Raw genomic sequence first — 21,702 nt, forward strand, 5'->3', positions numbered from 1 at the left:
TCAATCACTGGTTTGTCTGGTTCGTACTGGATTGTCATACAGCCGATTGCGGCGTTAATGAACAAACAAAACAAAAAAAACAAGTGTAGGTTTGACACAAATTGACAATCGACCAGGTACAGCTAGTCTCTTATTTTATACCAAGCACAATGCCCCTACTATTAACCCATGCAGTTTCCCATCCGAAACCCGTATAATTACCATGCAACAAAGGAGTATAATGTGACACCGTCCTGCCTCCGTATCCCCAGGTTAAACAGGTTAAGTTGTAGGTTGATCTCCGTCTGCATCGTCATATAATACCGTACACTGAACAAAACTGTCAAATCTTTTCAGGAGTACGATTGATCGGCTTAATTTAAAAATCGATAATCAATAAGAACGTTTCCGTCTCCTTATGAAGCACAGCATGACTGATCATGGTATGGGCTGAACTTTAGTCCCTCCACAGCAACTACTATCACAGCGCTGATGGCAACAGCGACTTCTACGACAAGTAACCTCACGACTTGAACTCCCTTGACTTTCAGTAAGGCGAGCTATGAAACGGGATTACTTAATCGTAACAGTCATTTATTTGATGTTACCAGACAGTCTATTAACTTGCAGCTATTAATTAATTTACCTTTCTGCTATTATATAACCGCCCCTATGACAATACCATACACATCTTAAAATATATAAAAACGGGATTATAAATAACATTAACAATGAAGTCATTTATTTGATGTAACCAGACACTCTATTAACTTGCAGTTATTAATTAATTTACATGTTCTGCTATTATATAACCGCCCCTATCACAATACCATACACATCTTAAAATATATTAAAAAAACGGGATTATAATTAATATTAATAATAAAGTTATTTATTTGATGTAACCAGACATTCTATTAACTTGCAATTATTAATTAAATTACTGTTTCTGCTATTATATAACCGCCCCTATCACAATACCATACACATCTGATATTATTAAAAAAACGGGATTAAATAATCTTAAAAGACATTTATTGGATGGAACCAGACTACCTTAAATGACTTGTTCTGTTATTATATAACTTATATTATACCATACACAACAAATAATAAAAAAAGGGATTAACTACTCTGTAAAAGTAACCAAATATACTATGCACTTTCAGTTATTAATGAATACATTTCCTGCTAATATATAACGGATCCTATACCATACACATCTTATAATAAAATCATGATGTATGGGGTCTATACTCTCTCACACACACATACTACAATTTAGCATAAATCAATTGACAATGAGCTGCATTTACAACATAGTAACGAACACAACCATGTGTAACTTGTATGTATTTTATTCTTTGACCTAATTAGGATATAAAGACAACTGGGCTGTTCCGAATCTCATGTCCACATTACATATTTCCTTCAATGACATTCCGATCCGCCCTCTCCATTCGCCGTTATTGAGTACACGGTGGAATGCAAGACATGGCACACCTGTGCGAGCGTCCCAGGTAAACGCACCTGAAATGTCATCAGCCATTGTCCTCGCCAGGGGAGGGAACTGGAACAGCTAGGTGTGCAGTTTATAAGTTTCAAAATGGCGGCCGATGTCCCAAAAGGGGACAGGCTTCCACCAGATTGGAATTATTCAGTGACAAGGGATGGTAGAGTGTTTTTCATCAAGTAGGTATAAGTTGACAATCGTCACCTGCCATGCGCGTTAGTTATTGAGCATCAAAGTCGTGTGGCGACAGGTAAATTCATCATGAATTTTTGTCATACTTTCTCTTTTTTGCAGCGAGCGATCACAGACTACGACATGGCTTCACCCATTAAATGGGCGTCCAGTGCAGACCGGCAACAGTCCCGCTCAAGGTAATACACACCTGTAATTAGTCGTGTTGACGCACATGCATACCTGTCTACACATACAGTGTATTTTACGCGTGTTTCAATGCCGAGTGCAGTGCTGTATGTTGAAGTCGATAAACATAGTAAAACAGTCAACTGTCAGAGTGAAATCGCGACCGTGACCCCGTTTTGTTGAACATCAGAAAGGTTAGGTCACATTAACCCGAGGACGGACCACCTGTTTAAACTATAGACTTTATTAGATGTACAGATGAACAAATAGTAAAGTTTGTATAAACAGAAATTCAGACGCACTTGTGTGAGATTGACATTAAAAAAAAATCGTCAGAAAGTTCACCAAGTTTGTGATCAGCCATTGCCTATCTAAGCAGGGGCTGGAGATGTTTATTGATGTTATTTTAAATTAAATATAACTTTTAATATGTTTATAGGTGGTTGTATGTTCCATATTTTACCTTGAGTGAAACTGTTACTTATTTCTTTTAGGTACGTAAACTTTGATACGGATTAATGTGATAATCACTGATAATGACAGTGACATTTTTGACAGGGTTTATATTTTTAAGGAGTCTATATGTATTCTTCAGGCATATCAGCATATACCATATTTGATGTAATAAGTGCCCAGGGTGCTCTCATAATTAGAAATAGGGGGCTCTTATTAGAATTTTATTTTTGTGAAAAAATGTTTATGTACGACAGATATATTTTCCCGAATTTATTGCCCATAATTAAGGGTGCATATAACACACGAATATGTATTATACACGAATAAATATGTCTTGTGTGCATTGATCAATGATGAATCATAAGGGGTGCTGATTGGGATTGTTCACTAGCCAATATATTAGCAAATATCGCCATGGGCGCTTATTACGTCGAATATGGCATGCAATTTATTTTATCTTATTTGATCGTCATTCAGATAGAAAATGTGGACATATGAACTGTGTAGTACAGGTATTTACTCTACCAGCAGAAAACCTTCAGATTACATGCAATCATGGTAATAGATTTTGCAAATTGCTCAAATCATTTTCCTTTGTGAAAAACAAAACAAATAACTTATAAAGATCCTATGATGCATATAAACAAAGAGGACATTTCTTTACACAGTTAATGTATACATGGTAGTTAAGCATATGGACATATATTAATAAAATAAAGTATATATTTACCTGGGTATATCATATATATACTAGTATATAGCTTGTACAGTGTAAATGTTTCAGGAAACTTGTAATGTAATATACACGTACATTGGACAGTGGTGATAGTTATCACTATATTATACTTGCTTATATCATGTTTATATATAGATATGTTATATCAGTGTTATATGCCTGTTTATTACACATATGGTTAGAAATAACAGAGTCCATAAAAGTTGTATGTACACTTGTGGAAATATCACTTCTCGCGCACCAGTGTATGGTTTCCGTTATCCAGGCGGCATTGTTGATGTCGTTTGAGTCTGATTAAGTCACACACAATGATGTCATTTGACAAATTGTGTTTTTCTTGGACAGTGGTGGTGATCACTGCATTATTTTAAAGGGGAGCTGGAAAGAATTAAGAAAAATAATGTGTATTAAAGAAATTACTACGCTCCCGTGTGTTGTACTGATTTTACAAAACTGTAAGAATTCCATGTTTACCCTCGCGCTCACTGAGGAAATACAAGAATTCCGACACTTGTTTCATTAAATCAGCCTGACACACATGCTCGTATGATAATCTCTATATTTCAAACTTGCAATGATGAATGCAGACCATTGTTTCCTGACCGTTGTCGAGAACAGTTCCCAGAAAACATCCCTTTCATGATAACTATATTGCTATTTCTGTTTATTTTCTGAGCAAATATGTGGGGCGGTAGGGTAGCCTAGTGCTTAAAGTGTTTGGTCATCTCCCCGAAGGCCGTATTAGATTCCTCACATGGTACAATGTGGGAAGCATCTTTCTAGTGTCGCAACCATCATATTGCTGAAATATTGCTAAAGGTGGCGTAAAACCCTACTCACTCACTAAGCAAATACGTACAGATAGTGGAAACATAATGTATATTGAATTATTAGAAACTACAAATATTCAATGTTTTTTCATCTCTTGTGATCTGATGGGAATAGTAGGACATACAATAACTTGAATCAGGGTATTGTGTCGAGTTGTGGACCGAGATGTTTTGACACACAGATCAATCCATATACATGAGATATTTGATGCTATAGTATTGTGGAACTACAGGACCTTGTGTCAGTACATGTGGTATATCGATTCCACTGACACACTGAAAGTGTTTACAATAGTAGTGTACACATGTGCACAGTATTTTCAACATCAATTGAAGGCTCCTTCAATGCATGTAAGTATGTCATAATGGTTTGCCATCTGACGTCTCTGACTTGAGGTATAACTATAATGGAAAATTATTTTCAGAATCAGACAGGCATCAAACTTTTATTTTTCTGTAAAATTCAGGTGTCTATGATACCATGCACAAAGGCCATGATACAGTGCACATAAATGAATTGGGACACACTATAATTGTTTCTAGATGACAGACTATCGCAATATAAATTTTTGTTTCATCTCATTTGTCTGTCAATTATTACAAAAGCGATTAAAAATATTTTTTGAGTGCATTTTGTGTTTGCCCATCTGCTTCATCGACACAGTGCTAAAATGGGTTAGAAAATAAGAAATACAAGCAAATAATTTATTGTAAATTGAGGCATTATGTCAATTAAAGTTGCCTGGCAAACTGTAAAACCTCGTGTTGCATGATACTCTATCTTGTCTAAGTGTTGAGATGCATCACAGATTCCACATTTTGACCAAGAAATGACAGTGGTAGCAGGGTCAGATGACAAGGAAAGCAGTGTATTGTTGTACTCAGGGAGTTAATGGAACCGTGAAGATCTGGGATAGACTAGGTCTTCAGCAACCCATGCTTGCCATAAAAGGCGACTAAAGGGGTCGGGTGGTCAGGCTCGCTGACTTGGTGGATGCATGTCATTGTGTCCCAAATGTGTGGATCGATGCTTATGATATTTATCACCGGATCGAGTCAGACTCGATTATTTACAGACCACCATCATATAGCTGGAATATTGCTGAGTGCGGCGTTAAACAACAAACAAGCAAACAAGCAAACAAGCAGTGAGTTAATGATGAGCCTTAGGATGGCAAGTGCAGTTCATGTAGCAGATCTTGTTGATTAAACCAATAACCGGATTAGCTGTATCTGGTGGCATGTGGTCCTGTACACAGTGCTCAACTCAGATATCAGGTGAAGTTAAGCAACATCAGTCGCAAAGAGAAGTTGGATGGATGACCACTGACCATATTGACCAGCTTGATTCGTGAGAGTTTCTCCACACATGTAGCACATGTGTCTCCTTAGGCAAGTGACTCAGTTCAAAATGTGCTATGTTCACCTAGCAGTAAGGATGGTAGCTGGTAGGACGAGATGGTAATGTGACCATTAACTTCCTAGTGCGTGACAAGGCAGCTTGGGTTTTATACTGGGCAGGGAGCTGAGAATTAAATTCAAGTGGACACTGATCCATCGGTTATAATGTTAGCGCTTTGAGCATGCATCGAGTGTATGGATGCTAGCAGATTATAAGTACGCACACTATTTATTATCTGCCTACTCTATTAATGATGGTAATGCCAGTGTGTTCTGATTACACGTCTGAAAGATCAACAGTGATGCTCTGGTAGATACTCAGATGATAGAGCCGGTGCTCTGCACACCAGCGTGCAAATATTGATTATTATAATAGTCAGTTAATTAATTTAAAGAAGTGTATATATTTAGGGATCAGCTAATTAACTTAACTGAAATTTCCTCCTGAAGGGTTGAAGGGGCAATGGTTTTGGCAAGCGGCAACTTAGGGTAGCCTGGTAAACATGTTCAAGAGGTTGGAGCCACGATCATAGCAATGGCTGATGAGCTGGGAGTAGGGTTAGGAAAACATTTCTATTACTTCTATCAACATTTTGCAAGCAATCTCATTAAAATCAGGTCTTTGTTCCGATACCTCTTCATGTGAAGATCTGAGGACATCTCCATTATTATAAGTAGGGCACATCAGGGTGGCGTTGTACAAAGCGATCTTAGCGCTAAGGTGATTGTAACTCCCATACCTTAACATAGACTTACGACAGTTGTAGCGCTATGGTTGTTTTGTACAACGGCATCCTGGTCAGCTTTCTGATTAGTCTCCAGGTCAATCAGTGGCTTTGATAGTGTTTAGTTTGAGTGAGTGAACACAGCTGAATTTTGTATATCAGAAACAGATATGATTAGTGCATGATAAAAAGCCATGCTAATATATCACATGGACATTTTTTACACCCTAGCTTTCACTGGTAAAAGGACTAATAAAAACAAAATGTTTTTTTACCTGGTTTATGCTCAGCTTTACAATAAAAAAAATAGGATCTTTCAGAAAAAAATCATGTTTTTAAGCATTTAGTGATTACCGGCTGATCAATTACAAAGAAAGGCAGCCATTACAAAAGCATTTACATGATAAATACCAAGCTTCCGGTAAACAATGAGCCAAAATAATCTTTATAAAGTTCATGCACTAAGACAGAGGAAGTATGGTAATAGTGTTAATTTGAGGTTTAGGATGTTTTATTAAGCTTATTTTGCAATATGAATACCCGGTACAATGAATTCAATCAACAGCTATTACCATGATTAGTTGTTGACCTAACAGGTGCTTATGCAATAGAAGTGTGTTATGGATTTTGGTTTTGTATAGGCTATGATGTAAATTATGGACCTTTTATCCCAATCACATGTTGAAAATATCATCAATACTATCCTGGTTTTTGTGCAGCACGTACAACAGTTATATGAAATGATAAATTGAATATTGCCTAGCGCTAATGTGATCTGTGAAATAATGAATCAGCCAGAGATGTTGTATGTCAATATCATGCTACATACTCTCCGTGTCAGCAGGCTTTCAGTCTTGCTTCTGCCTCGAGACATTGAGCGTCTTTGCAGGATGTACACATGGTGTATTGATGTCACAGTGCTGAATGCTGCTTTCAGTCTTCGCAAGAATAAACTTTATTGACGGGGGATATTTTCACGATCTTCTTTGCTTTCTGTTTGTAATAGAGCGTTGTAGAATTCATTAAGAATTGATATAGTAGAGGAATATTGACACTGCTAATGGTTGAGTAGCTAAGTGAAGACATTGTGGTATTGAACATGTCTTGTCACAGCATGATAAAGCTCTTTGCTCAATAAATTAGTTACCATTTTTTTTCAATTTACACCAATTCTTGATGAATGAATTTTTTTAAATGTCTTTTGAACATGGTAAAGAAGCTCACTTTTTTGTCATTGTGAGTTAGTGAGTTTGGTTTTACACCCCTTTTAGCATTATCATGGCAGGGGGACATGACGGGAATTGAACCTGGGTCTTCGGGGTGACCACTCTGTCATTTTGGCAAGTGTTTTGTTATTGAAATAATTAATATGTATTGCTGATGTTAATCCCATAATACCACAACTCATCATTTTGGTCGGTAAGCAATCATTCTCTTATATTGATCACATGTTGATGATGGTAGGAATGAAAGCATCTGATTGATAAGAGTGAACGTGTTTGTTGGTTTGGTGTTTAAGCCGCACTCGGCAATATTCCATCTACATGACAGTGGTCTGTAAATAATCGAGTCTGGACCAGATAATCCAGTGATTGACATGAGCATCGATCTATGCAAATCGGGTTGCCATAACATGTATGAACCAAGTCACCGAGCCTGACCACCCAATCCCATTAGTCGTCTCTTACGACAAGCATCGTTTGCTGAAAAACCTATTCTACCCAGGATCTTACCGGGTGAAAAGTGAACATGAATATTGTACATGTAATATATATGTTTAGAATTGGGAATTCATGGGGAGGGTCACCAAAATAGACTAGATTCTTTAGTCTTTACATGCTTTAAGCATTGAGGAGTGGCATGGAAAATATTAACAGTTTTGGACAGATTAAGAAACAAATTTATATTCATTTTGCTGTTAGAATATGATAATGATGAGCATAATATTTGTTATCAAATAAAGAACAGCTACCTTGGCAATTCAATGTCACTAGGATGGTATCTCCAGGGCTCGCATTTCGGTAAATCTACACTAACTGAAACATTATCTAATCTTGATACAAAATACTAGTCACCCCGCCTCCCGAATAAGTCTGTTCCTTACGACGTGTCAAGCAGATCATGCAGATGAGAGACAAGACATCCACTCTGGCTCACAGTTAGCACATGGATTACCTTTCCAGTTCCTGCTCGATTCCGCGATTCCGCAGATGCCCACTTGGTGCAGAAATGTACTTATCTTGCAGAAAATCACATTTTGCGCAGAACCTGGGCAGATTTTTGTTATTATTTCCACAGAATTTGTCAAATAAACTGCAGAATTTTAACATGTGACGCAAAAACTGGATGTAAATGTGGTTTAAGCGGATATTTGTGTCGTTTTGAAGTGAAGTTGACTTTTGCATTCTGGTATATTTACAGTTGTCCAGATTCACTTCAATAAGCTATTCTAGCCACGTTTATCATAAAAATGCCTACCACAAGTCAAACCGAAATAACCATATTAAATTTACAAAGACTAAGCTTTAACATTTGCAGAATTGTTTGCAGAATTGTTTGCAGAATTATCATTATATGCTTGCAGAATTTACAAAAATCAACTGCAGAACTTTGATCTTTTTGTCACGGAATACAGCAGGGACTGCCTTTCACATGGCCTTGACAGTGTCAATATCAAGCTTTCTTTCAGCCTGCAGCACCTACAATCTCAGTGTTAATTTCTTCTGCTGCTTATTTGAAATACATCACTGTAAGTCTCTATCATAAGGGGGACGATGGGGTAGCCTAGTGGTTAATGCATTTGCTTATCACGCTGAAGACCTGGGTTCGATTCCCAACAAGGATACAATATGTAAAAACTCACTCACTCAAGATAAAGAATTATAACCATGATCATGATGATTACATAAGCTTGTAGTTTGGAAAGATTTGTGTATTATGTGCTCTGAAACTTTGTTCTGTGGTACATCATTTGTCATGTTATGAGTTATTAATGTAGGAATTAATGGAAGATGTGCAATTAAAATGCATTGATCAAATAAAGAACAATTCCAACCTAGTATGATAACTTATTTATAGATAGTGTTGACAGAAATGTGAACTGTTGTATAGTAATTCTGCCCTTGAGATCAATAAATAGCCATTGTGTCTTTGCAGCCAGTCAACCATTAAAAAGTCCCAAGATGCCAATTAACTCTGAAAAACTCCAGTCATGGTTATCATAGAAATTACAATGATTACAATCTAGAAAGCCCTATGGTGTGGGTTGTAAAGAGGCAGTTGGTTCCCACGATCACAGCAGCACTGGTTGGTGGGAGGAGGATGGAGATGTACTGTGGTGATATTGAACACTCCTGTAGCTATACAATACTGGATTCAGGCTCAGCAGTTGATGGGACAATCAGTTCAGTACATCTTAAATAGGTGTGTGTTGTACCATGGTGATAGCCCTTCATTAACATTGATTAAAATGGTTGATCCACATGAAATGGCAGAGTAAACAGGAAGCTGTCGTGAACACCTGATGTCCTCACTGATTTTCAGTGATCCATTCATATAATCCTCACCTCTATTTTGCTTTTATACCAAATGGAATCCATTAACTTGATTGACAAGCTCCGTGAGGCTGCTACTTAGCAATTCTGACTGGACTTCCACGCAGGGTCATTTCGGAAGTGCTGTCACAAACTCTAATTCCCCTATCACTAACTTAGCAAAGAACTTCTCTCATTCATTTCAGTTGCAGTAAACAACATTTATTATGAACACACTTATAATGAACTGATGGCTATAACGCACAATTTTATCAGTCCTGGCCATTGGCAGTGTATTTATTACTTGCCCGTGAAGAGATCACCCGTTTAATAAACATACAGCTTTATTACACATTGTGTAATACCAAAACGCGTGCTTATGTACTCTCGGAACACGTTTCACGAACAAATATTGAAAGCTCTCAACATCCCTTGGCGTATTCAACGACATTGCGTGTGGAGATGATAGATCACTGGGAGGAGCTTATGGACACTCGATGACCCCAGCAACCTTGTTGCTAGGCTGACGTCACATTGCTTTGACCCGCCGATGGATCTTGCAACAAAATTCAACAAATGACGTCATCGGGTATTGTGACGTCATTGTAAACTTTGAGCTGCAAGGCCCCGTTCCACAAGGCGATCGTACTCTAGCGCAACGAGAATCTTTAGTCTAAGTTAAATTATGTGAGTTGTGATAGCCTTAGCACTACGATAATTTTGTGGGACGAACGCCTGAATTCTAAAGGTGGACCATTGTATGATATTAAATTCATACGTTTCAACTTTTGACGTGTTTGAAGTATTATTCTGTTAAACTCAATTGGATTATGCCATGGATCGTGTAGGTGTCGGCCTATTTACACTCAACAGTATAATTCTAAAAACATTATAAATGACAAGTAATAAATAAAATACTAAACTCGCTCTCGTGTAAAACCAATTTTATGAAACTCGTGAATAGTTGTGGTATCTGACTCGCTTTCGCTCGTCAGATACCAGAACTATTCACTCGTTTCATAAAATTGGTATTACACGGGAGCTCGTTTAGTATTCTATATTTATCATATGAAATTAATGGATATAACAAACAACGGATATAGCGAACTCACTATGTCGACTTGGTCCCACGTGTACTCTGTTAATGACAGTGCAAATGTTTATCATGTTTATCATGTTTATAATGAACTGTTAATCCCTGAGCTGCTCTGGTGTCACCAATCAGACTATCAACAGTCACAGACGTAACTTGTAACATGATCAAAACAGTAATAAACAATTGAAGACAAGTGATTATCTGGATTAAGTACTGACACCTTGGCCCCAATTTACACCCTCAATTAACAATCGGAAAACAGTGATTGGGCTACACCTTTAAAGTCGATAAATTCTTTCTTTGATGAGACGACTTGGAGAGGAAATTCAGCATGTTCAGTCAAAATGCTTGTGGCGAACTACGGTTATAACGAACTAAAGTTAGTGGTTCCTTTGACTGGATGGTTATTTTTAGCTTTGTGCAGTTTGAATCAGGCTCAAATCATCCAGGGTATTTAGCATAAAATAATGGGAGATAAAATACCCTGGATAATCGAGGATGATACCATGGTTGATCCACATGACATTGCCGAGTGTGCGTGTTACGTTTATTCGAGCAGTGTTCAAGTGTCATTGGTGATAACCAGAGAAAAATGGAAGGTTTTGACAGCACCTTCAGCAGTTGGTTAACACAATAAAACTAGAAATACCAGCAAAGAGAACAATATCTGATTAACTTGTTGCTGCAAATGAAATAGTTCATCAATATTGTAATGTGTTGATATCTCAGAACCTGCTCCAGACATCTGACTGACTGTGTCCTTTGCCATGGTTGCTGCTTATCATGTTTCCCTGACATAAATATTAGTGTGTAATCATAAAGATTCTCTTGTAGCTATGTTTTTAATGCTTATGGCATGCGCAGGACATGTTAAATGAGAAATAGAGATTAATACCAATCTCATTAAAATCAGATCTTAGTTCTCGCTACCGCTAAACAAAGATCTGAGGACATCCCATTACGGGTCACGCCAGACCGACCTTGCGCAAACTTTGACCGACCAATGGAATGACCAATCAGAAGGCAGCTTTCTCCAGCTTTACGGCACTAATTTCAAATTGGCGACTTTGCTTCGAAACATATTTTGACAAATTCTCCATCACAGATTTGAAACCTGAACAAAAGAATATTCTGGAATGGATAATAGATGGTCTAGATTGTATGGATTCGGTCTAGATTGTTCAGAATACCCCGTGTATTGTTTCGAGGTTGAATGATCAGAAATCACATTCTGACTGTCACTTTCATGATTTGTTAAGTGACGCTCTGATTGGTCGGATGTAACGTCGTTCTGACATGACCCCTAATGGGATGACTTCAGATCTTTGTTCAGCGGCAGTGAACTAAGGTCTGATTTTAATGAGATTGAGATTAACACATGAGTGCTTGTATATAACAAGCACGAGTGCAGTAATCTGTTTCTTACACCTAAAAGTGCACCATTTCAGCATCAAATCGATGGATATTTTGCCTATTCTTGTGATCGCAGTGCAGCAGTAACACATAACACCGTGGTCATGAGAGACGTCATCCAACATACTGCTTACTACTTACTCATAACTAATGTGACCCTACATAAAAAGATTCCAACATATCTATGGATTATGGTCAAAGAACATGTATTAAAACTCTGAAACCATTACGTTCAACACAGACGTAGGTGAACTTCATAGAAGCATATGTAACTTATCAATGACTTGCGATCAGGAAAGTAGTCCGTCATAATCTGACCTTAGGTCATCACCATGGAATAGCCAATCGGGGGGGGGGGGGGCCTGAAATTCGATCACACATATGTTTGATACCACACTCCGGCGCAGTGGTGACTCAGCATAACACCACTGCCACAGGCTAATTTGCATATCACATGACCAGACTTTTCGACTTTTCTCTTGTTTGTAAACAAACATGCTTTTTCAGAAATCAGAATAGAATGGACTAATGCAAGTCTTTGGGGGCACTTTACATATTGTTTTGCATAATTATATAACTATGCTCCTACAACTGCGACAGTGAGTTGCATGACAATACATATTTACACATCAAAGTGACCGTATCGATAGCTCTCCGTAGGGCTTCGATGACAGCACGTGGAGCCATAGAACCAATGTAAAACATAGGATAACTACGCAAATGGAAATAGTTTTTCACGATTAAGGATATGTTCTCAATGAAAGTTAACAATTCTATGACATATGTTTATCTAGAAATGTAGATTTGTCAAAAATGAAACAGATGAAAACATATGCAATATCTTGAGTTGACTATGTAAGATGTGACCAATCGTCACATGGAACCGGCCTGTGGCAGAGGTACTATGCTGGTCGCATGGAACTGTGGGTAGGAGAGTGGTTTGATACCAGTTATCTCAAATGGGTTCAGGATCTCTTTGATGGAAATTTTAGTTTCAAAGTCTAAAGCTGCTTCACAAACTGGAATGAGATATTAAATAGTTATCATGAAGGAAGAATAAAAACAATAACGACCAGGCTGATTGTTGGTCTCATTTTACAGACCATTGTCTCATTTTACAGTTTATCATTTTAGTCAGTTGACATTAGACTTATTTTTTAAATCCTGGCTTGAAAGTTCTTGTGTCTGCATTAAAAGATTTAATACCTTTAAGCAGATGTAAGCATTGTCAAAATAGGACATGAATGCATTGCAAATGTTTTTGGTATTAAAGTGATTTTTGGTTTGTTTTTGCTTCACCATGTTGACCATTGTTGACCATTGTTGACCACAAATGTTCATTGGGGTATAATCTCCTTTTTCTCTATTGCTCTCTTGTCACATATTGGTCAAGAAAGATGTTTTAAACAGGAACCAGAAACTGTTTGTCTACAGAAGACAGTAAACATGGTATTCATGTTGTGTGTACACATGAGATGAGGACCTATTCTATTTGCACCCATTTGCTCGACACTACGGGCAAACAGCAGTTCATTATACTATATCACATGAAAACATCTGTGTACTGTTTGAGTAAAAAAATGTGTTATTCACATTAATTCCCAGGTGTAGGTTTGAAATGATGCTAATTGTTATAAATACCGAGGTATGACTCAATACGATAGCAAACAGGTGTTGAATCAAATATCCATGATCAAGGGGGATAACTCTGTATTTGCAAGCTGAAGCGTGATGACAAATACTTACCTGTCTGACATTTAGCAACAAGATTCTCATGCTGTCGTCTAAAAAGTCTGCCTAACATTTTTACGTCAACCCATGATAATGAAACAATCATTTTATAGCTTTTCATTTTGACGATGGTAACCTTGGTTGTTCATCCAGTGTGTCATCATGACCCTTCTCAGGGGTGAGCAATGTTACCATCAATGACTGATGTCTGGTCAAGATTCATTTCCACTTTTGGGGGCACGGGTGGCCCAGTCGTCTAAGGAGCCGTGATTCGCTGTGCAGAGTTGCGTCCCCTGGACACGCCAGAAACCTATGATTGTGGGTTCGAATCCCGGTTCATCCCGATTATGGTTCTAGGTTTGTCAGCACCATACCCGTGCTCGTGGGTTTCACCGAAGTGGTAAACGTCTGAGACCTGCATCACTTGGGGGTGTCCGCCCACATTAAGCTGACACGCTGTGATATAACTGGAATAATGTTAAAAGCGGCGTTAAACCCAACTCACTCACTCACTCACTCATTTCCAGTTTGCTGAGATATAAACTTGATAAATGTAATATTGCTGATTGTAGTGTGCAATGGTGAAAAACAACATTTAATAGCAAGAGGTCTTTCTGGTATCTTTTTAGTTACATATTCAGGTGTTAATCAGTATTGTTTATATGATGATAAATGTAGATAAAATACTTTCTAAGAAAATAGGTTTTTGGTTTGGTTTGTTGTTAAATGCCACACTCAGCAATATTCCAGTTATATGTCGGCGTTCTGTAAATTATCAAGTCTGGACCAGAATATCATGAGTATCGAACTACGCAATTGGGATTGATGACATGCTTCAACCAAGTCAGCGAGTCTGATCACCCGATCCCGTTAGTTGCCTCTTACGACAAGCATAGTCGCCTTTTACGGCAAGTATGGGTTGCTGAAGACATATTCCACCCCGGATCTTCACAGGTCTCCTAAGATAATAAATGATTCTTAGATGTGCATTTTAGTCTCATGCAGACCTGAAACAAATATATCCCATACAGTCCGTGCAAGTCTATAATAGTGGGCAAGTCTAGATTACTGCAGTATCAGCCCTCTAAACTGACCACTGCTGGCTGTGGGAGGGGTGTGTTTGGGGAGAGTTGGTGGGGTCAATAAATATTCCTGTCACACACGCTTTCAGTGACATGTCAGTGATGGTACAGTGATGTCAGTACACATGTTGTAAAATTCCTAGCAATTATAGCTTTGCAGATTTGTTTATACTCTGAAAATGAGAGTTTCTGAGCTCCCTTTTATTATATTTTTGGAGACAATTGAACAACTGCTTTTTTCTGTAAAATATGTTCATTACAAAGACAGATGTTAGTCTAATGTGCATATCTTTGGCTTGTATTCTTCAGAGATCAATTTAACTAAAGGACCTTTGCCCATGGCAAGCAGAAATGGGAGTTCTAGAATCTGCTGCTATTTAAAATCAGTTGTGTTTGAATTAGGAAAAAAAATTAGATACAAAAGCAATATATAGAATGCAAAGCACAATATTAAATGAAAGCGCAATCCAGGCATTGCAGCCTCTAGCCTGTATGCAGTTGAATAACGTGTATGGAGTCGAGTGCCACCAGTGTCTCATGCCTTGCAGTGCTGGCATAGCTCCCTGTGTCATACATAAACATAATAAAGGCTGTACCCAGAGCTATTCTCACTACGCTCTATGTCTGCTCATCAGTGTGTTGGCTTTTAAAGCTGTTCAGTCAAGGTAATACTAAACTTCACATAGCCTACGCAGATAGTTAACGGTCGTCAGAGATACTGCAGTGATAACCTATGTGCTTTGCCAAGGTAGCGTGATATGACTTTTTGCTCTGTAATTCAACCTTAATACCTTTGACTGTCAGGTATGTCGTCTCAGTGTGTTTGTTTGTGGTTCTGCATGAGGGCTTTGTCCACAGGAATTTGGGAGTAGGTCAAGTGGAAACTTTTTGAATGGCGGCCACTGGCAACTTCACCAGAGTCTCACTCAGTAGTATGCAGGGAGTACACTTTGAAGTCAGTCAGCGATGTAATTTGAGTACAGTCGTTATGGCATTGTTTACCACATAATCAATCAAATATAATGGGACTGACAGCATCTGTCAATATTCCTTGTCATATGTTTATGTTTTGTTGCATGTGTGTAACGCTTTTGAATAGATTTCTTTTTCTTGTGAGAATACGTTGTTGTTGTTGTTGTTGTTAATGTTATTGTTGTTTACAGGTATTTTTGCTTGTTTATCATCATGATCATGTCCAGGAACTTTTCATAAATATTTGAAAACTTTATTTTTAGGATTGGGGTCCCGGTATTACAGGTCTGATATTGCCTGTGCAGAGTTTTGTCCCTTAGCCATTCAAGGATCTGGTAATCATGGGTTCAGATTCCAGATTCTCCTCAATTATCACTGATCTGCCTGCACCATATTCCAGTTTACCATAGTGGTTAACATCTTATGACCTGCATCACTGTAGCATATTTGGACTTTTCCCCCCACATTCAGGTGACGTGTTGTGATACTACTTTAATCATGCTGAACATGTTGAAATAGACATTAAACACTCTTACTCACTTGACCTGACATCCTAAATCAGCATTTGTATTATGAAACTAAGCCAACCGAACATGCAGTGATCATAATGATGTTTTGAAGATAATAAAGTGTTTTTGGATGGTGTGAGGAATGAACATTTACATGTTTACAGACAACCCAAGCAAATTTGAAAAAATCAAATTGTCAAACAAACCATTATATAAAGTCATATGATCAAAACTCTTTTTATTTTTTTGCCACTTTTCTAGAACAACGTATACAGTGTTTTGTGTAAGTCTTTTAATGACATCTTGACAAAAAATATTCTCACATGCATATATCTAAATACTCCAGACGTTTGCCTTATGTGGATACTATATCTCAGTAATGGCCAGCTAGCTGGGGGATGGGTGGCTAAATCAGCCCTTCTCACAAAGTGATGCATTCATTCTCACCCTCAGATGTGTTTGTAAGCAGATATTACCACACTTACAAGACTCTGCCCACACTGCACTCCACCATACTGCCCATGGAGATTCCAGAACAGAACTGGTGCCGTTCCACAAAGCAATCTTTGGGCTACGACTACAGTAGCCCTATGTTAAAGTATGGGAGTTAAGATGGTCTTAGCACTACTTACCTGGTCCCTATAACTTAGCAGCCTCTGCTTGTCAAAATTTAGGATGAAAGTCTGCAATGGTCAGTCGGTCCGTATCAGAACAGAACTGGTGCCTGTTCCACAAAGCAATCTTTGGGCTACGACTACAGTAGCCCTATGTTAAAGTATGGGAGTTAAGATGGTCTTAGCACTACTTACCTGGTCCCTATAACTTAGCAGCCTCTGCTTGTCAAAATTTAGGATGAAAGTCTGCAATGGTCAATCGGTCCATGTCAGAACAGAACTGGTGCCTGTTCCACAAAGCAATCTTTGGGCTACAACTACAGTAGCCCTATGTTAAAGTATGGGAGTTAAGATGGTCTTAGCACTACTTACCTGGTCCCTATAACTTAGCAGCATCTGCTTGTCAAAATTTAGTATGAAAGTCTGCAATGGTCAGTGGGTTCTTGTCAGAATACTAATATTGAAAATAAAAAATTAAGTGTCCCTAGATTCAAACCCTGCAACCTCCAAGGACCCTATCACTTTGGGATACTGTTGTAGTTTTGTACACTCTAGTGTTGACTGTCGTTTAAAACTGTGTTTGCCTATGTCGTCTTGTTAGCATCCAGTGTTGAAGTGTAGGATAAAACTGTGTTTACTTATCTTGTCCTGTTGACATCCTATGTGTCTTACACTTTAATTCTATTTCACATTGTCCATGGCCCATTGTTGTTACCTGGGTTATTTGATCAGTACTTTTGCTTTACAGATTGTTGGCCAAAATTCACATCAGTAGGTCGAGACAGAAAAATATGAAAATTCTGATTTGAAATATTTTTATTTTATTTCCTCTCATGATTCATTTTAATTCATTCTGATTTAAGATACATATTTAACAGGTTTTGATTATAGTGTTTTAAATAATTTATATTTATAGTGACTGTAAAGAATTTTTTATATAAAACATTTTACTTATTTCTGTTCGGTAGAAAAATAACCCCACTGCTTTTCAGTTTAAAAAGCAACATAATTCACATATGAATTTTTGGGAGTCAGCAGATTTGTAAATGACGACGATAACATTAAGAAAACATGCAGTCTGGTCTTAGTCATCATAGTGCATGCATAAAATCAGTTGCCTAAACACTGAGACATCAATGAATAACAGGAATGTTTAATGTTTATAAAGCTACAACATGTTAACCATCAAAGGACCCTGAAACAAAAGATGCAAAGTACAAGGCATTATATGCTTCGTGTACTTTCATTTCCTTGTTTCACGCCATTCCTCCACATTTCCTCAAACATGCAAAGCTGACCGTGATGTACGCTTCAATTAATGGTTTAGAGATTAAATTTTACCTCTTACATCAAGGAAGATGGGGTTACCATGTATTGGTTGGTGATACCTGTGAAGGTATTATTACCCACTTTCCCCCCAAAATTGCATAAGACTATTTTTATGAAAAGTAAATGTCTGTGAATATATCTATTAGGGGTGTCACAATAAATCGAAATATTGATATAATGCTATTGGTAAGCACTTAAATTCAAGAAATCGATTGTTAAATCAGTTTCTGTTCAATAGTATCGATTTCAGTTAGGAATTTCAATAGTTTCGATTGTATTTACCATATCAATAAAATACATGCAATGCTGTTCAAATTTGTTTTTCTTTTGATCATGAGTGGTAGTAATTTACACATGGTAATGTGCAAGTGTCTCCTTCTTAAATTCTTAGGGTAAAGAAAAAGAAAATCAGTCATATCTCAAACTTTACTTTTTATTTGTTGTTATGGTTATCACATTCAAAGGAAACTTAGTTCCAAGGTTTAATTCAACTCTAAAATCCATCTAAAATGATACACTGAAAACTATCGATATTTATCACAATAGTTGCTTACAATATCAATAGTTATGGCAATAATTTCTTTCAATATCAATAGTTATGGCAATAGTGATTTCCAGACCAATAGTCACCCCGAATATCTGTCACAGTGTGTAGAAAATTGCACTCTCACATTCTATTCTCACATTCTTTTACACATACGCGATAATTCAATTAAAATGAAGTTACAAATGTTTGATTATGTAAATTTATATTACTGTGATTTAGAATCCGATTTTCATAATGTGAAATATTCAGGTGAACTGCAGAGCCTTTAAATGTGCTATAGCTTGACTTTATATTTTGATATGCACAACCTCCCTTATGTTTTAAACATGTTGAAGTGTATACACCGTACCTGAGAAACATGCTAACCTGTAAGAAATGTTTGAAAAACACACAAATATTTGCTTTGTGGGGAAAGTTTTGGAAAGAACAGCAGTTGGCCAGTGACACAGTTAGGCCCAGGAAGATACACAAGCCAGGTAGAGGGGGTAATGTTGCTACTTACCTTGTTATCTAGAACAATGAACAACACAGATAAAGCCCAGCTCTGTTTACAATGCAATGTGGCTTGAGGGTCAACATGTTCAAGGGGGGAGGTGAAGTATAGTGAGGGAGGCTTGTGAGGGAGGCTAGGCTGGTTGTGAGGGAGGCTAGGCTGGTGGTGAGGTAAGGCTAGGCTGGTGGTGAGGTAAGGCTAGGCTGGTGGTGAGGGAGGCTAGGCTGGTGGTGAGGTAAGGCTAGGCTGGTGGTGAGGTAAGGCTAGGCTGGTGGTGAGGGAGGCTAGGCTGTTTGTGAGGGGGAGGTATAAGATGGTATGGTACTGAATTCTGTTTCTCAATCTTGAAAAATGAAATTGAGCTCTTATGATTACCGCATTCGACGTAATAAGCGCCCCACTCTAATAAACGTCAACGGCGATATTTGCTAATATGTTGGCTAGTGAACAATCCCAATTAGCACCCATTCCGATTGATCAGTGTACACAAGACTTATTTATTCGTGTATAATATGCACTCGTGTGTTATATGCACCCTTAATTACGGGCAATTAAATTCTCGAAAAATATATCTGTTGTGTATAATACTCACTGACTACTCTTTCAGGCTGTCAGCATAAACCACAAAATTTACAATCTTTCAACTCTTTCACCAAGATTGTATTCTTATAAGAGCCCCCTATTTCTAATTTTGAGAGCGCCCTGGGCGCTTTTTACTTCAAATATGGTATATATTGTATTAATCCAGACGAATTCTGCAAGAAAATTATTGGACTTCTGAGGTAATATTACCAGCTTTCTGCAGCTTAAATTACAAAACTCTGAGGTAAAACCCACTATCTCCCCCTAAAAAATCAATACAAACTCATATGCATAGCGTCACTGATATTTATTTCATGATTTATGGTTAGATGTAGTCATAAATACCATAATAAGTGAGAATTATGTATTTCAAAGTTTGTTTCATTGTACAATTCATATTTTGTTTCAGTTCCATCTTAAATGCTATAGAAAAGCTTAAAAATAATGCATTATAGTGTATTGAAGTATACAAATGGCAAATTCCACAATTCTTCTGCAATTCTGCTTTAAGTTACATCATAGAATTGTAGAATTTGTCTTGGATTGATTAATATGGTTGACTTACTGACTATTGTGGTAGTTTATCCTTTCCGTAGACTGACCAGACTATAAGTATCATGATCATATACTACAAAAAAATTTGCTAAAGAACACCCACAACTGGAAGGCTGTGTGTTGCCATACCCACCATAATGACATGTAACTAGAGTCATATAGGAAATCAGAATCGTCTTAGGCGCTGCGATTCACAGTGCAGAGTTGGGTCCCTTGGGCACACCAGAAACCCATGATTCTTGGTTCGAATCCCGGTTTGCCCAGATTATGTTTCCAGGTGTGTCAGCACTATACCCGTGCTCGTGGGTTTCACTGAAGAGGTAAACGTCTGGGAACTGCATCACTTCAGGCTTTCCTCCCACATTAAGCTGACACGCCATGATGTGACTGGAATACTGTTAAAAACTCACTCACTCACTCACTCACTCACTCACTCACTCACTCACTCACTCACTCCTATGTGAAATTGGGTATTCTTTAACTTCCTTTGAGTAGTATATGTCAACATGTCATATTGATTTGTGGTTATCTTAATTAGGTTTACAAAAATGCACTTCTCAAACAAATTCACCTAAAGTGCATTTGGTAATCATTCATCCAACGTAGCCTATCCTACAAATGAGTGTTATTGGACCATCACTTCATGTGATTCTGAAACTTGATCATGTTGATGTCCAAGAATTTGTACCTCAACTATACCAGATGTTTAATGGAGAGGGTGATTGTTGTCTGAGGTCACAATGACGCTGAATCCTCCCCTTCTAGTAATGCCCTGTGTTTCAAGGAGTGTTAATACTGTAACAGAGTATTTGATCATTTGACACATTCTTCTGAGATGGAGGAAGCCGCACCATCAGCAAGGACCATCATGGTAAAGAAATATAGTAGTTTAATTTAATATAAAGCTGCTGCTGTGACCTTTAGTTCATCATGCTATGTAATGAGGGGTCCACACTGCCGATTATGGCTCCCGTTTGAGATCAGACAGCGCTACTACACGAAAAAGTGAAAAAGTCGTATAACTATCCTCAGTGATCTGGAATGTCCTATCATTGTCTGAATGCAGTTGTATACAATCAAGTCCTGTTAATCTGACATGATTATGTCAGATTAACGAGCATGTCGGATAAACAAAATTAAGTGATATCAACGTATGTGATTGAAAATCGGACAACTATACGATAGATAACAATACAACATGTACAAACACATAATAAAAAAATAAAAAATATTTTCTATTCATGCA

General features: G+C 37.7%; 1 protein-coding gene across 2 annotated transcripts in view; it reads left to right on the forward strand.

Annotated features, from left to right (window-relative positions):
* The first annotated feature begins 1,585 nt into the window (after positions 1 to 1,585).
* LOC139462408 (uncharacterized) overlaps positions 1,586 to 21,702 on the forward strand; it is an 82,619-nt gene continuing 62,502 nt past the window's right edge. For both annotated transcript variants that reach the window (XM_071244105.1, XM_071244106.1), the window contains exons 1-2: positions 1,586 to 1,671; positions 1,787 to 1,863. In XM_071244105.1, the coding sequence (XP_071100206.1) occupies positions 1,586 to 1,671; positions 1,787 to 1,863 (163 nt within the window). The remainder of the gene's footprint in view (positions 1,672 to 1,786; positions 1,864 to 21,702) is intronic.

The sequence above is a fragment of the Haliotis cracherodii genome, unplaced genomic scaffold (assembly GCF_022045235.1).
Source record: "Haliotis cracherodii isolate W230 unplaced genomic scaffold, xgHalCrac1.p SCAF_15, whole genome shotgun sequence".
Taxonomy (NCBI): Eukaryota; Metazoa; Mollusca; class Gastropoda; order Lepetellida; family Haliotidae; genus Haliotis; species Haliotis cracherodii.